This window comes from Solea solea, chromosome 10, assembly GCF_958295425.1.
Source record: "Solea solea chromosome 10, fSolSol10.1, whole genome shotgun sequence".
Taxonomy (NCBI): Eukaryota; Metazoa; Chordata; class Actinopteri; order Pleuronectiformes; family Soleidae; genus Solea; species Solea solea.
The window spans coordinates 13403774-13421513 of NC_081143.1; the positions used below are offsets into that span (position 1 = coordinate 13403774).

The 17740-nt window shown below is 39.6% G+C and overlaps 1 protein-coding gene across 3 annotated transcripts in view; it reads right to left on the reverse strand.

The window, feature by feature from the left end:
- Positions 1-17740, reverse strand: part of ctnna2 (catenin (cadherin-associated protein), alpha 2) — a 252270-nt gene that overhangs the window by 56396 nt on the left and 178134 nt on the right. For 2 of the 3 annotated variants that reach the window (XM_058639879.1, XM_058639880.1), the window contains exon 9: positions 10357-10509. In XM_058639879.1, the coding sequence (XP_058495862.1) occupies positions 10357-10509 (153 nt within the window). Of the gene's footprint in view, positions 1-10356; positions 10510-14200; positions 14358-17740 lie in introns of those variants that run through there. The other variant, XM_058639881.1, reaches the window with a different exon arrangement.

A 17740-nucleotide genomic window follows, 5' to 3' on the forward strand; every position in this document is an offset into this window, starting at 1 on the left:
AATTTGGAACTGTTTTGCACATACACTATATCTATTCAGACCTTCGGTGGTAATGCACATTGTCCACTCTTCCCTTTTAAAGTAAAAGACCAACTACTCCTTCACCAGTTCTTTCTTAGAGAATCAAAAGAAAACATATGCTGTCCCTTCAAAAAAAAGGTAAGGGAAACAGAATCGGAATTGGTAGTGTCATTGTGACAGCATTGCAAACATTGCACAATGAAAATTACAGAAAAATATAGAAAGTAAGGAAATAAAAGATTAGGATAATTATGTTAAAAAAGACTAGAAACAGTTTCTATCCATCTTGCCATCACCTGTTTAAACGCTGCTAGACTAGTCCATATATGTTTACGGTTTACATAATCACTTAATCATTCTTTCATCCATCGATGTTCATCATTTATTTTCTTACTTCTATATTTTGTAAATGTTTGCACTGGAAAACCTGCACTTTTAATTTAATGTTGTGCAATGTCTCGTTGTCACAATGACAATATATATATGTATACTTGTGTGTAGTACAAAACTGTGCTCATGAGAGAAGCATCAAGCCGGCTGACATTAAAATAGAGACAGACAGTAATTAAAGGTTCATCAAATGCAAGCGCAGGTTTTGCTTTGCTGGGTAATAACTCCATTGGCTTTGTGCTTCACCCTGACACTTGTTTAAGAGCTAGTATTTCCATGCTACAGTGTAAGAGAGGAGAAAATGTAAAGTCATCTATATGAGGAAGGACACGCGGAGCTTTTTACGATTGCTATATTCCATTCATAAAGGTTGGAGAAGATGTGGGGAATGTTATGGTAACTTACCTTACTATCAGTGTGCTAAAATATAAAGTATATGCAATTTAAACTACGAAGAATTCCATTTTTGGTTTATATTTGATTATATAATATCAAGTATATAAACCCGGCCGGCAGCTGCTTTATAAGGTTCACATGGCACCTAATGCAGTGGCAGGAGTGGATAACATGTGCTCTGCTGCTGTCGCCCATCTTTGACCTGTTCACCTATTCAGAGATGGCCTTCTGCACAGCTTGAGTGTGTAGTTATTGTTTCCTTTCCATCATTTCAAACAAGTCTAACCGTTCTTCTCCGACCTTTGGCACCAACAACACATTCTTGCCCACAGAACTGCCACTCACTGGATATTATCTCTTTTTTGGACCATTTTCTATAAACCCAAGAAAAGATTTTGCATGGAAATCACAGTAGATCAGCACTTTATATATCTCAGACCAGCCTTTCTGGCACCGACATCCATACCACATTCAATGTCACTTAAGCCAAGCTTTTTTCCCACGCTGATGCTTGGTTGAACTTCAGCAAGTCTTCTTGTCATGTCAAATGCAAAATGAATACATCAAATCAAATAATCAAATAATGCTGTATGTGTATAGCAACAATTTATGAATTGTTGAAGAACATGGCACTAAGTTCAAGGACATCCCCGAATGCTGTCCCCACCAAATGTTATTCTAAGAACACATACAGTGCTGAGGATTATTAAATATTTTTGAATTAAATCTCTGACTGACTGTCCTTCCTTTTGTAACACTGCATTGTTCATATCCTACAACAAAATGAATATGATACATGAATTGGGGTAAAAAGACATTATGAGACATCAAAAGTGATATGACTAAGCCTTCATGGGCACATGACATAATTGAGGATTTATGCTGGGCTATACATCATATTAACATTGGAAGTCTACTTATTCAAAGCATGGAAGCATGGTGCTATGTCAAGTCTTATTCATCCTCTGTTTTCACTTTTGTCACATTTAATCTCGTATAATCCACTTAGTGTCATATCTGCAAAACAGGAATTCCACTGCTTCTTGTCATGTGGCACCTCCACAGAAGCTATCCCGGCTCTTAGCAGGAATGCAGATTTAGTTATTTTTTTGTCTCCGAGCTAAGATTATCTTCATGGCAATTTGCTTGGGCAAGGTTCGGTGAAATGTGTCACACACAAACATTGCAACCAATTCATGCAGCCTGTAAGAGATAATGGACCCTTGAGTTGACTCCCTTAAGCCTGCAAGAAAGGGCTAGGTGGTGGTGGTGGGGGGGATCTTTTGTGAATACATGGTTGATGGTGCTATAATTTCCATCTGTTTATCTCCCCTTTCCCCTGTTTGGGACAGTGGAGATGTTACACAAAGAATATAAATGTCAGCTCATGGTTAAAAGATTGGCTGATTGCATCCTCGGGCACAGCTGTAATTTTCAGAAAAGGGCTGATGACCATTTCCCTCAGAGACAAGCTGACTAAATCACAGAGAAATTAACAATAACACCGAGAGGCAAATCTGAAGTCAGCATAATTATTACAATCAAAGGTCTCCATATTATACAATAGCCATGTGCATGTGTATTTTTGTAAAATTTTGTTTATGTTTTTTTCCTGTTAGCTGTTGGAATACTATTTAGTGATATGCATGATATAAATAAAACTTGAAACCTCCACAACAAAATATACAGTATCATCCAGCGAGATAATGAGGGATAACACATTTTTCAAATGTGCATTACGTGACCTCGTTGCTCACAGCGCTATCGAAACTTTAAAACTGGCAATTGGACAGTTGGAATACAACACAGTTCCACAGTAGCACAAAATAACACAGGGCATGGGGAAAAATAATCAAACATTTGAATTGCTGCTCCTTGCAGTGGAAGCTTCCCCATCGACTGGAATTTGCTAGTATCACTCTGTGGAAGTATTGATCAGGTGAACCATCAAGTTCTCATCACATTATGACGAGCCCAAATACAATGATGTCAGTAAGGAATGCAAAGTCTATATATGTCTCGTAGTTTTCAGATCATCAAACGGAATCTTTCCGACCTGATTCTATAAAACTCTCAATATGTCACGGATAAAAGGAAAATGATTATTATTATTATTACATTATTATTATTATGACTTAGATGTTCAGTTAAATATAGTTCAAAAAGGTTTTTCAAATCCATGAATTAATCTTGTGGCGCCGTCGGTGAAAGTGCAAAAGTGTCCATTACACATACAGACAACATAATTGCGAGCATTTCGCACAACTTTACTCTCTTGACTCAGATGTTTTGAATACATTTCAACATTACCACAGTCTAACTGCTGTAAATCATCATGTCTCACACATCACTTCTCATTTAAATCAAGGTAGACGGGATCTGCACATTCAGTGTCTGACCTTCTGTTTGGTTCAAAATAGTGTGAGATGAATGTGTTGAAACACAAAACACGACGTTGCTACCTTTGAATGTGGAATGAAATATTGAATTAAATATGTGCCACAGTGAATGTTTCAATGACTAATAATAACAAAGCTGCTCAAACGCTTGCCATTCTTCTTTAAACACCTGCCGTATGTTTGGTATGCATGCAACTTCAAAAAATCATTTGGGCCAGACCAAATTAACTCAGTTGAAGGCTTAGCACACACACAACACCATTACATACTGCTTCACTGATTACTGTTTCCCACCAATCCAGGACAAATAAATAAATCGGAGGTTTCCCTCTGTGTGCAGGTGCTTTCATGCACACCTTTTGAGCATGGTGCACAACTTCCAGCTGTACGGGTGGTAAACTTTGTTTGGCACCAGTTGTGTCTTTGATCATCAGTTGAAGAGTCTGACCGGTACAGATGTGTCTGTTGTCAGTTTGTGTGTGTGTCTGCGTGACAGGGAGAGAGAGAAAAGTTGTGGGGAGCTGAGTGAATCAAAGCTCTGCTTAAGCTCTTTAAACATGAAACAAGATTCACTCTGCTCATAGAGGAGAATCTCTTCACCTCTCAAGAAGTGCAAGCGATTGCTTTTAGCACAGTTTAGCTGCTCAGCTGCATTTGAACCTATTTTGATATACACTTTTATGCTCAAATCTTGGGACAGTATATCGCTCAGCCCTAAGTATGGCGTAGTGTATGAACCTTGTCAACACTATGCATGATTCAGTGCTGAGCGAGCAAGCAACCAGCTTTTTTCCTCTTTCTAGTAGTGCCAGTCTAAGTTGTTCTTCTATGTCCTTTGTCGCGAACAAGAGCATTAACTCTCACCGTCTTCAGTGTGATTGGCCAGAGTATATATCTCTCTCGCACACAAGCTGATTTCAAGTTGAAGCACAGCAGGTCGGAGGTTTGATCCCTGGCTCCTATAGTCTACAAGCCATTGTATCCCTGAACAAGACACTGAAACACAAATTGCTGCTGGCGGCTGTGCCGTCACCTTATGAATGGGCGAGAAAGACGATGTGTGATAGAAATCATGCTGCATTTACTGTAGATGCACTGAAATAACGGATGGGGAGGGGGTAAATGGCAAAAGTGCCTTTCAAGACTAGAAAGACACTATATAAATATAGACAATTCACCATAACAAAGCAATCATTAAAAAAACCCTGAAAACAATGTATAGCATCAAGTAATTCCATTTTTTGTGAAGGCCAAGTGGATAAAACTGTACTCAAACCATAAATGGTATGTGGTGGCATTTTACTATATGATCTGTTTCCTTTCTGGCATTTTTCTTTTGCTACACAAGGTAAATTGCAGCAGTGGATTAAGTTGGATGTGATGTATCTCTCTATGAATGTCTGTTGTTGCATCTTCCAAAGGCAGATTTTCCTCTGAGGCAAATATCTGAGAATGAAAAGGGAGGCCTGATATTGGCCTAAAGGTTTGGGTCATCACAAACAGATCTGTTCCAACAGTGATCCATCCACTTCCCGGTTAACTGTCCGGTAAAGTGCTTAATGCAGTGGCCCTGAGAATAATATTTACTGCTGCAGTCTGTCTCATGTTGCTGAGCCCTGAAGGCCAATTCAGTATCGGTTACATTCAACTCTGGTATTGATTATGCATAATCACTGATGGTATGTCTTTCCCCTTGACTCGGTTCATGTCCAACGCAAGGTCACAGCCATAAATTCAAAGTAAGAAAACCTAATGAACTGATGAAGGTAAAGTGAACAGCTCAACTTAATGTAGCCATACACTGAGAAAAACTCGCGATATATATATTGTGTTGCTAAAAAAGGAAATATTGGGTTTGCTGCATTATCCGCTTGGTGGATAAAGTTGCAATTGGAGTATTTGTATAAAAAGAAAACGGAATAAATGCCATTTAACCACAAGGTTCCGTTTTATCTTACAATAATCACAAATACATATAAAGACAATACAGTAATCATTTCCAGCTCAGCAACACCAGCCAAGCAACCTCATCTGGCAGGATACACTGCACACTTTTTTTGCTCATGATTATATAAAAATAATGCAGAAATATGGTTCAGTGAGAGATAAAACAAAACTGTTTTCAGTGTCCTTTGCAAGCGCATTGCCTTTGAAGAGAAAGGTACAACACTGAGTCACGGTCAGAAGATAACCAACCAACTCATAGTGACATTAGAATAGTGACGGAGCATAACGTCCTTTAGATGTACAAGACTACTGGCATGTATACACTCTCCTTGCAGTGGCAATAAAAAGAAACCATGGCAACCGTAAAGAAAACTGGATACTGATCTCTGTGTAAATTAAAAAGATCTCACGTTGTGGCTTCAAGTGGTAAAGAGTCAGATGCAAGGGAATGAAAAGGGGGGACAATGATTTTACTTTCCTCAGATAGAACATTCTATTGAAGGTTTCAACAACTGAAGTGTTTTGAGGAGCAGCATATCTAAATTGACTATAAAGGCTAATATTTTTAGAGAAACCTAATTTCTCATGGCAAAAAAAATCTCCTTCATGAGCTGCTCCATTTGATATCTTCATAACGGCCATGCAGCTTTTCTCCGGTCGAGGCAGATGGACATATATTGGTGCTATACAAATAAAAATAAAATTTTCTGATACACGAACAATGAAGCTTTACAAGAATATATCGTTTTATTCCACATGCAAATCAAATGGAGACTTATCTTCTTCTTTTGCTACAGCATATGATCTGCCTCCATCTTGTCCTCTCTCTTCTGTGACACCAACTGTCCATGAAACTTGTCTGTGGTCTGATCTCCCTCATTTTCTCCTGGCCGGCAGCTCCATCTTCAACATCCTTTGTCCAATATAAACACTATTCCTCTTCAACGTGACCTAACCATCGCAACCGTGCCTCTCTTACTTTATCTCCAAACTGTTCAACCTGAGCTGTCCCTCGAATATGCTCATTTCTAATCCGGACAATCCTGGTCACTCCCAGTTAAAGTCTCAACATATTTAGCTCTGCCACCTCCATCTCTGCCTCGTGTCTTTTAGACAGTAACACTGTTTCCAAGCCATACATCATATAGCAGGTCTAACCACCATCTTGTAGACCTTCCCTTTCATTTTTGCTGCTATCCGTCTGTCACACATCACTCCTGAAACTCATCTCCAGCCCACTCCACCCTGCCTGCACTCTCTTTTTTCACCTCTTCTTGATTGTGTTGAACAATCTGGTCAAAAGGTCCACTGCTTTCTCTTCTTGACATCTCCATACCTCCACAGGTCTATCATCCGAACCTACTGCCTTTCCACTATTCACCCTCTTCATAACTGCTCTCACTTCGTCTAATCCTTTGTGAGGCACTATCTCTCCTCCATCAGTCCTCCTCTCTCTTACTTTCCTCATTCATCAGCTCCTCAAAATACTCCCTCCATCTTCTCCGTACACTATGTTGTCTTGTTGCAACTTTTCCATCTCTGTCCTTGCTGCACATCCTTTACAGCTATGTCTCTCTGTCTAGCCAATCAATACAAGTCCTTCTCTCCTTCCTTAGTGCTCACACCTCACTATAAACTTTTTCCTTTGCCACCTCTCTCTTTGCCGCATGCCTGGACTCCCACTAAACCTGCCTACTTTCTTCATCTGCCTGGCTGTCCCACTTTTTCTTTGCCATCCTCTTCCTTTGGATACTTTCTTGTACTTCCTCGTTCCACCACCAAGTTTCCTCATCTTTGTCCCTCTGTCCAGTGGATAGACCAAACACCTTCTTGGCTCTATCCCTCACCACTGTAATTAGTACTTTGACACTCATGGATGGGTATCGGCTCCAACACTGGTTGCGGAACAGTTGTGTTGCGTCTCCGATCAAGTGTATTTTTGGGGTGAAGAGTCTGTAGTAACTCCTTCCTGAACGCGGCACAACATTCTTTCTTTTTCATCTTCCACCATTCAATCCTTAAGACTGTTACTGACACTTAAAATTGCTTAAATTAAATTAAACATTTTTCCCCTTTGAATATCAGAATCATTTCAAATTCCATGCAAAGATACCTATCAAAAGAAAGCTCTTAAAAAGAGGGATTGTATTTCTGCTGGGTGAGGATTAGCTACTTCTCATTAAAGGCAGTCTTGGGAATTAATTAGTCCAAACTTAATTGATTGATTAATGGACCAATGATATAAGGAAAGCTATTCTTTTACCTCTCAAAACCCCAGGGAATAACTAGCTTAGTTTTATCGCCCATATGCTTGCTTCACTTATTTGTAAAATACAACCTCTTAAACGTCACAGTTAAAATATCACAGTTCCAGAAACACATATTTTGGGTGTCAAGAACAAGAATATTTTTTTTTTTGCGTTACTTAAATTGCTTGTGATGATACGTCTATGATTAAATGGCTGAGCATAAGCATACATCTAATTGACTAAGCAGATACATAAATCATGTATTCATGTAAGTAATGGATGTGCAGCAATTTGTTGAATTTATTAAAAAAAATGGGGGTCACGGAAAATCATTTACCTGACTATGGCAAGATCCCTGCATTACATTTCACAGAGCTATTTTATGTCATTAGGCACTGACATGCCCAGTTTAATTATCACTGCTTTCCTGTCTCTGGTCTAGATGGTGTAATGAGATTGATTTGATTAGGATAGAGCCCCTGGAATAAACTTGACCCTTCGCTGAGGTAAGCAGAGAACAGTGGAGGGGGAATACAAAATAATGGATAATGTTGTTCCAAAAGGAACACAAATCAAATGGAAATAAATTAGGCATGAAGGAGGGTACTTTTTTTCAACTTCAATGCTGTTGAGCATGCCCAAACTCCAGACTAATGGCTTAAGACAGCTCCTCCCTCCTCCTGGGTGAAATGACTGCAATGACATTGATTGGAATGTTAATTAGTCTAATATAGGAGAGGATCTTGATAGCTGCACTTATGATGACTGTGTCTGTGATGGGACAAGTAATGATAATGACAGTAATGACCATGAAATTGCCAAGTATACTGGATTGCCTCAAGTGTATTGGCTCTACCTTGCTAGCATGGGAGAATAATGTACATTCTCACCTTAGGTAATGAACAAGTAGTGGGGGAGCAATACAAACCCTGCTCATGTACTGTATCTTAACCAGACAATGCTAAATTGTTTATACTGTAATGCAACTTCATAATGGCACCACACCAACATTTGGACTAAATGATAAAATAAGCAAAATAAAACATAGATTTTGTATGTTACTGGTTGCAAATATTGCTATTATTTAATGACTACATTATGATCTCTTCATAATGTTACTTAGAGTATGTAAGATAGGGAATCATTTGATCTGAGTATTGGAGATATAATTGTTTCTTTTTTTTGGAGCTTACTGTCATAACCTCGAGGGAATATAACCTTTGACAGAGTAAATGCATGCTGTACTACATACATTAACTCCAAAACCGACTATTTAACTCATGCAACAATAACATTGACTTTTTAATGTCATCTTATTTTTATTTTGTTTGGTAGTTGTTGTTCTTCATCATGCAAATGTATATATTTCATGGTGATACCAAAGACTTCCTGCTTCACGGCGACAATACAGTTCAATTCTATTCTATATTTTATTCTAGTCTATTTTAGTGTTATGAACTACTCAACTGAAGTTGTTCTGTATTATTCAATTTGTTCAAAGGTTCAATTGTTGCATTGTAACCAGAAATGTCTCTTGTGAGTTTGTCTTCAAACTTTGGCCATCAACATGTTCCAAGGACATTCCGTCTCAAGATCAAATGAAACATAATGGCAATGGCAAGTTTCTGCTGGGTATTCTTTTAAGTGCAGCAGATAGAGTCTTTTGAATGAACAAGGTTAGCAATTGCTTTTTAGGAATAATATCCCTCTAAAGAGGGACTTTCATGCTGCCATGCTTCAAGTAGAATGTGCAAATTCTTCTTAAAAAAATCAATTAAAAACACAGATTTGATATAAATAAAGTGTGCCCTTGTTATAAACACAACTGAGAAAATGCACCACACAATGTGTAAAAAAATTTGTGCAAATCAACATATATCAGATATTGGTTGCACAGAAATAGTTGTGGGAGGGTTCATGCCTAACAGCACACTGTCAACACACAAGCTGTTGATAAGCCACTGCAGAGCCAGTGAGCTATATTCTGTTTAGACTGGGGCTAAGACTCTATCTCCTTTGCATAAAAAAACAACTGCTGCGTACGTCACTGTTGCCGCATGCGCTTGACATATACGTGAAACAAAATCTGCAAAGGACAACAACAAGGCAGCATCTTCCATGTTTTCTTTTTCCTTCATGGGAAGAATAGAATGCCGCTGACTGAAATGTCCTTGGGATAAACAAAGTTCCAGTATTGTTGAATGCAAAGGACAGCTTTTGAGAGGCAGCATCAGTCACATCCTCCCTCATCAGCAAACAGCTGGGGCAAACCAAAAGGGCACGCAAATCACTCATTCCCTTGGCTGATGTCAAAGAAAGCAGCGGTGCTGTTTTAGGCGACGGCATGTTAAAAGAAGCCCACATAAAGGCTTCTAAAGGCTCCTTTGAATAAGCCATGAGAACAAAAGGCATGACTATTCCTCCAATCCCATTACAGAAGGACCCACATTATCATACGCTTATCCAATTTATTTCACTTAGGTCTAGTTACCCACCTGGCTGTTTCAGTAACATTTTCATTTTGGGCCATTCAGGGCCTTGTGCTGCATGTAAAATATGTGTATTCCCAAAATTAAAATAACTGATGTTTGAAGCCTCACATTGTGGTGCACAGTTGAGAAGAAGAACATGTTTAGAATTGAGATGCACCTTGCTTCTGCTAAGTAACCATGCTGTATTTTATTTATTTTTTAACTATTGGAGAAAGCTGTGTGGTATTCAATATGTGTGTGTGTGGGCACAGTTTTTTTTCAAGTTAATTACACATCTGCTTCAGAGTGTAATCAATTCTTAAAATAACTAGAAAGTCTAATATATGTGACAGTATTATTTAGCCGGCCTTTTAGTGAAGAGGGCTGTTATCACTTGGTTAGCGGTGGTTGCATTTTTAATTCATGCGAACAGATATATATGTGGGTATATACATGTGCCCCCATGAATAATTCATGACTGACCTCCACCAGTTTGTTGGCATGTTCACGGAACACCTGGGCGTACTCCTTGACCTCCTTCTCATTTCCGCTCTTAGCCGCTTCAATGAGCACCAAGAGGGGGACGTTGGTCTCCAGGAAAGAGTCTGAAATGTGGTCCATCACTGCCTTCCTCAGCTGGAACACAGGGAGGGGGGGGGGGGAGAGATGAGATGTTGAAGTCACATTATTAATAATATTGCACTTTACTTTTCACTGTATTACATTTGACAGTGATTACATATCACTAACATAAGAGTGGGTGAGGGGACAGAGAGAGAGAGAGAAAAAAGACAAATCAAGGGGGAGACTGAAAAGGGGGAGGAGCACTCTCAATGGGCAGAATGTTGGGTGTCTTACCCGAGGACACATCGGCATATAGACTAGCGGACTGAGCCAGTAACCAAACCCGCAACCTTTTTAGTTGAAAGACGACTCGCTCTACCACTGACCCAGTGGTTTCAGTGTCGAAACACAGGAGTCGCGCCTTTTACAAGAATTGTAACAGCAATTACTACATAGTTGACAAGACAATTAGTATGAGCAGCAGTGATACCAGTCAAATCCCATTTATTCATGCTACTCTATTAAAATGCCTTCAACACTTTAACACCACAAGCAATGCAAAGTCTGTACACACTGACAGCATACACTGTATGTGCACATCATTCTAACACAGACAGAACCTCTTCTGTCTGGTTTTGGTAATCACTTCCCATGCATTTGATAGCATTAAAATTACAAAAAAAAAATATTTAATTAACAACTCGGGCGACAGAGATTTGTTTGACTTTTCAAAACCATCTTTTGTAATTAGGTGTAAAGCAAACATTGGGACCCTATCCCTGCATTACAAATATTGAAGCAGCAAGAAAGAAAGTACAGAGACGCACTAATAGTTCTGACGGGCATTAAACCGACAATCAATAAATAAATCAGATGCTAGTGTGTCAGTCAGCACGTGAATAACCCGAGGCTATTACAAGCTTAATTGCCAGAGGGAAGTGGAACAATGGTGAATTATGGCTATAGGGGCAGATAATTCATGCTTCTGGAAAGAGAGGAGATCTGGCCGGTGTAAGGGGACATGACAGGCAAACACATGCTGTAAACAGTTCCTTCACTCCTGGAATCCTGGAACACGGATCTGATTTTTGTAACACTAGGAAAACAAACTTGCATCACGACAACTGTGCAACCTTGTTCTTCCTTCACCTGGTGGCAAGAGTGGGGAGTCACGACAGATAACAATCTTGCTTTGCCGGAATAATCTTCACACTGTGTCATTGCTGTTACAACACAGGATATAGGTGTGGCAGAATCCACTATCTCTGTGGCACAGGTGAAATAAACAATTGATCTGAGTCGTATGAACACGTTGCCGCTCTCGCTGTCGTCAATGACTGGGTGGGATTTTGTTTGGCTGTATTTTGTGTGATAACAACTGTGTTATTCACAAACGTCATTGTGTCATGAATCAAAGTCAAGTCACAATTATTTTGTAGAGCACATTAACATGTCATTTTGCAAGAGGAACTTTGAGAAGCAATAAATGATTAAAGTCAAATTATGAATCTGGGTCAGGCAAAGTAATAAATAATGCAATGGCATCGATGTCCATCACATCTTTTGTCAGTTTCTGTAAAACATTTAACATACATTGTCGGTACACTGCAAAAACAGCACACTATATGACTCTACAGTGTGATCAGAAACTATGCATAACACATACAATATAGCATTAGTTTGCAGGGTTGTATATCTGTCCTGCATAAGCTTTGGCTCCATGGTGATTTGGAAATAGAAATTGAGGACCTGGAGAAGAGAAAAAGAAGGATTATGCGGTGGTTGGCCAGATGCTTTTTACTTCATTGTTACCAGTGTTATCTTATTTATTTATTTTTTAAAGGAAAAAGGATTAAGATGAGACAACTAAGTGTGAAGTATTAAAAATAATACCATTGATAATTTCAGCTCTAGTATAAAGGACTTGTGCATTACAATCCTCCTGCTATATGATCTCTCTTAAGTTTCAAATGAACACGTTTGTTAATAGAAATTTCCTCATGATAACTTACATTTTAATATTATCTCCTTGTCAAACATGGATTTGGTTTCAGTATGACTTTTTTTTAAGAGCCTGTTGTCATCTATTTGATTAGGCTGTAAAGTAAAAAAAAAAAAAAAAAAATGAACTGATAGCACAGGATCTATGAGAGTCCTTTTTAGAAGTCTACAGGGAAGAAGGACTCCTGTGGTTTCTGTTGTGACTCAGGAGTAATCACCAGTTGATTTTAAAGACACATATGGATGGGATATGTGTAAGAGGTCTGGGTCTCAGGATACTCATGAATGCCCAACAGTGAAACTGAATCTGACGGCGGGGTTTGAGCAGAGAAATGATACAGACGAGTGATTTCCCAAGTCGCAGTCTCTCTTGCACCATCAGCATTCTAATGCCCACACACCACTCGCACAGAAATCCATCTTCAATCTTTTAGATCTCACCTCCCTCCACACTCCACCCCCACTCTCTTCCCCGCTAACACTCCCTCTGTATTTCACTAACACTTAAAGGAAATTAGACCAGGAATTCCAGTAGGTAGCAAAGGCTCGGCTTATTATAGGTTAGCGTGGTGTGACTATTTGTCTCCCCGGTCATGCAATGCCACAGTGATTTGAGGTCTGGACGTAAGGGCTCCCTCTTTTACATAGTATTATGTGAGTGTTCTTCATAAGTGTTATGGGTATAGGTAGTTTCCTAAGTTTCACTTGCGGGCATACATTTTATTATTTTCCAGAATACCTTTTTTTCTGCATGCTGGCTGTCAGCATGCAGACTGAGGAGATGTGGGACAAATGAAACACAGCAGTGAGCCAAGACTGCTGTCAAGATAGACACAATGATATACACATAAATAGACAGATAGAGAAAGGCACCGCAGGGCCAAAAGGATCGCAACACATTCGGCTATTTTCACTATTTGGGGCTTTAAAATTAAAAGGGACATTAGTGGTTCAGTTTCGTACCTGCAGTGGATCATACTTTACTATCTCGAATAACCTGCGTTACTCTTATAACGATGTACGATGTGATGGAATTACGATGTCATCATCGAGAAAACATGACTGATAGTTCTGGAAAAGGCCACCTAATAGTGCCTGATTGTGACACTGGTACAAAACCAGTGTTCAAATGCACCCGGAATATTCAGCAGTATCAAAGAGGCATCTGACATGTCTGCTATGCTCATTAGCTAGTTAGATGTATTCTCTCTCTGAGTGAATCAATCAAATATTAATCGAATAAATACATGCCTGAGCTCGTCATTAACATTTTTTAAAACCTTCTAAAGCATCTCTACTCAGGAGACGCTTCGGCCTCAGCGACTTTACTTTCAGGTTCTTTTTTGATTCCAACCCACACAACCTTAACAGTTGAGATATTCTTTGATTAGTCCAAGTCTCCCGGAAATTTAAATGCAAACCATTTTAGTCTGACATTTTAGTTATAAAATGTATGGAGTTACCTTTTAAACAAGACAGGGTCATACGAAAGGGCAGTAACCTATTCCATTTATTTTTTACATTTTTGAACAAAAGTGAGGCTGTTAAAGGTTGAGAGCGATCTGAGAGGAAATCTGTGAAGGATTTTGCCTAAATTGTTGTTCAAATCCCACGTGAAACTGATGTAGCTAACGAGGACGTCGGGGGCACATGCTTATTAGACCTGACGGATTCATATCAGTGTGGTGAACTGACAAATCCTCAAAGATGAGGTTCACATCAGTCTCGCACGAGTGCGTTTTATCGGACGGAATACACATACCTGATCTTTCCCCGAAACAGCTGTATGGGATAAGAGGGAGCGCTGCTTCATCCCGTGTATGACTCACTGTTTGAACTGTGATAAATAACTCTGAACTGCATTTAGGAGCTTTGAACTGCGACGAAGAAGGATGAGAAGAGGATGACTGAGGAGATGAGATGAAAGCACTTGGAACGGCGGAGGGCAGTGTTACACCACTCGGTTTACAGCCTGCCGAAAGTTATCAAAAGAAGAAGTGTGTGACTCCAAAGATCAAAGGAATTCATGAATGTTCAAAGGAGTGCAAATAATATGAGAACACAGAATTATCATGTGTTTTCAAACACAGTCAACATCAAACTCCGGCATCTTAACTTGTTTACTATATTCAGAAGAGTCTGAATCCATGCAAAGGTTGAAAAACACAACTCGAGATTTCAAAAGAGCACTGTGGTGGAATTCTGAATGTTTACAGTTGCACTTCGACTTCCATTATGTTTCACTTGTGATTCCAGACACATAGTGGTGGGTACCTTGGGGTCAGCACAGCAAAGTTTCTTATTAAAATGTCAAGAGCAATCTCAGCATAAACGGCTAGAGTCACAGCTGAGGGGAAACAGCCTGTGCAAATCAAAAATTAAGTAACAGCTCTCAGGTAAGATATCTAACGGGGAGCATGGGAAGATGATTGGTGGGTGGGTGGGGGTGAAAAAAATGAAATGGTGGAAGAGGGACGGACTGATCATCAACAGTCTAAGGACAAACATGTTAGATACCTCCTCCTGGAGTCTTTGTTTATTTTGTTTCCAGCAAAGTCAAAAATGTGCTATGGAAATTGAAACAAGGAAAGGCTATTGATTTGGAAAGAAAAATATTTTGGTGTAGTGGTTAGCACTCCTGCCTTTGCAGCAAGAAGACCCAGGTTCGCCCCCTGCAACCTTCATGTTGAGGATAAAACAGTAGAAAATGGATGGATGGATATTCTGAAATCACATAGTGGTGAAGAGGTTAGCAGCGTTGTCTCACAAACAAGAAGGTTTGTCCAAGGTTTGTTCGACCTTGGACAAACCTCCAGTGTGGAGTCTGCATGTTCTCCCTGTGTGTGCGCATGGGTTTTGTCCAGGTGTTCTAGATTGCAGATTAGATGCAGATTAGGTCAACTGGACACTCTAAACTGACTGTCGGTGGGATGGTTGGTCGTCAACTTTCACCGCGTGTCAGCTGGGATTGGCACCAGCCCCTCGTGACCCTCATGTGGAGGATAAAGCGGTAGACAATGAATGATAAATGTCATTCTGATAAAAATGTAAGCGAAATCACTGAACCGTATGCACCAACAGTCCCTCACACGACAACACCTTACACAAGATGGTCAAAAGTCCTATTGTATGAAAGGTGTGGGGGTAAGCGTAGCCCTGGCAGCTATGTCTACTTCAGGCCAAACGCCTGGGATTATCAGACAGTTTAACTTTGCAGTGAGCAGAGCATTCGCTGTGTAGTCATACATCAGTGAGACAACCTGACACTCTCCTCAACCTTCAGGGCTGCTCCTTCCTTACTGGGTGACTACAAGCCTTTAGCAACATGTTTCCCAATGTTTTCTCTGTCTGACAAACACTCACACACAAACTAGCACACAAGACTCCTGAGACCCCCAACTAAACATTACCGACCGGATAATTACAAAATAGTATACACATGGGATTTGTTTGTGTGTAGAATGTACTGAAATGATGTAGCTTAATTGTGTCTTGGCAACATTGGCTGAGCACATACTGTATGTTTTACAGAAAATTCCCACATTAACATTCTGTCTTGCAGTAGATTTGCAAGAGACAGTTTAGTCCGTGGCAATGCTGTAATGAATCAGTGAACTGTTGCTACATTATTTTGCAGCATATTGTAATCTGGGTGTATAGCATCATTTTAAATTGAATTTAATTCATATTTATTGCTGCATTAACATGCATATTTGGCCATGTGGGGCATATACATAAGCTGCAAACGCAAAACTAACATATCTTATAAAAGAATGGTGAATTCAAAGCAGTTCAATATTTATATAATAAGCAGATACGGTGAATGTTAGGTCTCATATGTGCCCCTTTTTTCTAACTTTTACTATCTTGTGTGCAACCACTACTGAGATAATTATTGAGTTCTTAGCTCCTAAATGCTCCAGTGTGTTCACCAGCTTTGTCTCAGTGCTCTCGGTACTGGACATGAATATCATGCACTTGGTTGGGGCATTTTCACTAAATCTGCTGCCTAGCAGTTGCCATTGCTCTAAGACAGCAAGGGGAGCTCAGCTTCCTCTAAAATGTTGTCAAATATGCACTGTGTTGTATTTACATTTCAATACTAAACGTGAGCCAGAACACAATTGGAACGTATCACTAGTTTGTTCAGAATCAGCTGTTTATCACAGATGACGGATCGTCTTCGCATTACCGCAGCAGCCTCCGCATTAAAACCACTTGAAGCTCAGCTTCAACTGTTCTCTGTGGGATGGCACAGCATATTATTTCCACTGCTGTGAGCTCGACGGTGATTGGACAAATGCAGCAAAAATGTCACTTCCACAGAAGCTCAGCTTCTCTGGGAGTCAATGGAGTGGCGTGGGCAGGCGTGAATGCTGGACCTCTGGATAATGATTGCAAGTACTGTCTGAAAGGCGGAACCAGAAATCATAACCAACATAAAACATGCACGACAGCTGAGCCTTTTCTGCCCTAGTCCTGTGTGTCCGTAGACAGATAGCTGGTCGTTGTGTGTTATTTGCTTGGCGATATAGCTCATCTTCTTTTGTACATATACACTGTAAATAAAAAATGCTAATGTGGCATTTCAGTTTTACATAATTATCGTGTTTCCTTGTGTTTCTAGTTGTTCGTTTGCAGAATTTATGTATAAATAACTGGGCCTGAAATGAGCTTCCCCTGTTTCAAAGCCACTGCTGCCTACCTGGCGCTGGCAAACAGTGTACTCATTGTATGCACAAACAGCTGCCTGCAGCATTTGGAACTGGTAATAAATTAACCAGAACAGTAAAGTTGCATGTCGTAAAAGAAAATATTGAACTGAAGCTTCGGGAAACTGCGAAGTTTGTGGATCTTTCTGTGGATTTGCATTGACGAGTGAGTCATTTCACACATGTAATCATGTGAATAGCAAATATTCCGATGAGAAGCTGCTTGTTGTTAAGTGTTTTTTGTTCGTTCTGTCTTGAGCTGCATTAGTGTATATCTAAAGCAAATCTACCTTAATTTATGCATGTCCACACCTATTATTTTAGAGATAAAGTTGCAATCCCTCCATAATTAGCTGTTCATTTTCAACTTCCTGAGATAACGGTAATCTAACATTAATTTAGCTAATGAAATTTTAATGAACACCCTCGAAACATTTTTTCCTTTAAAAGACGGAAAGTATTTGCTTATAATTCCAAACTGTTACATAAACAACAGAGTTACAGCTTACAAGATTTGTGGCAGCTGTTCCTCCTTAACATGATAACCCGCAACAATTAAAAACAGCTGCATCAAAAAGCTAATGGTGGAA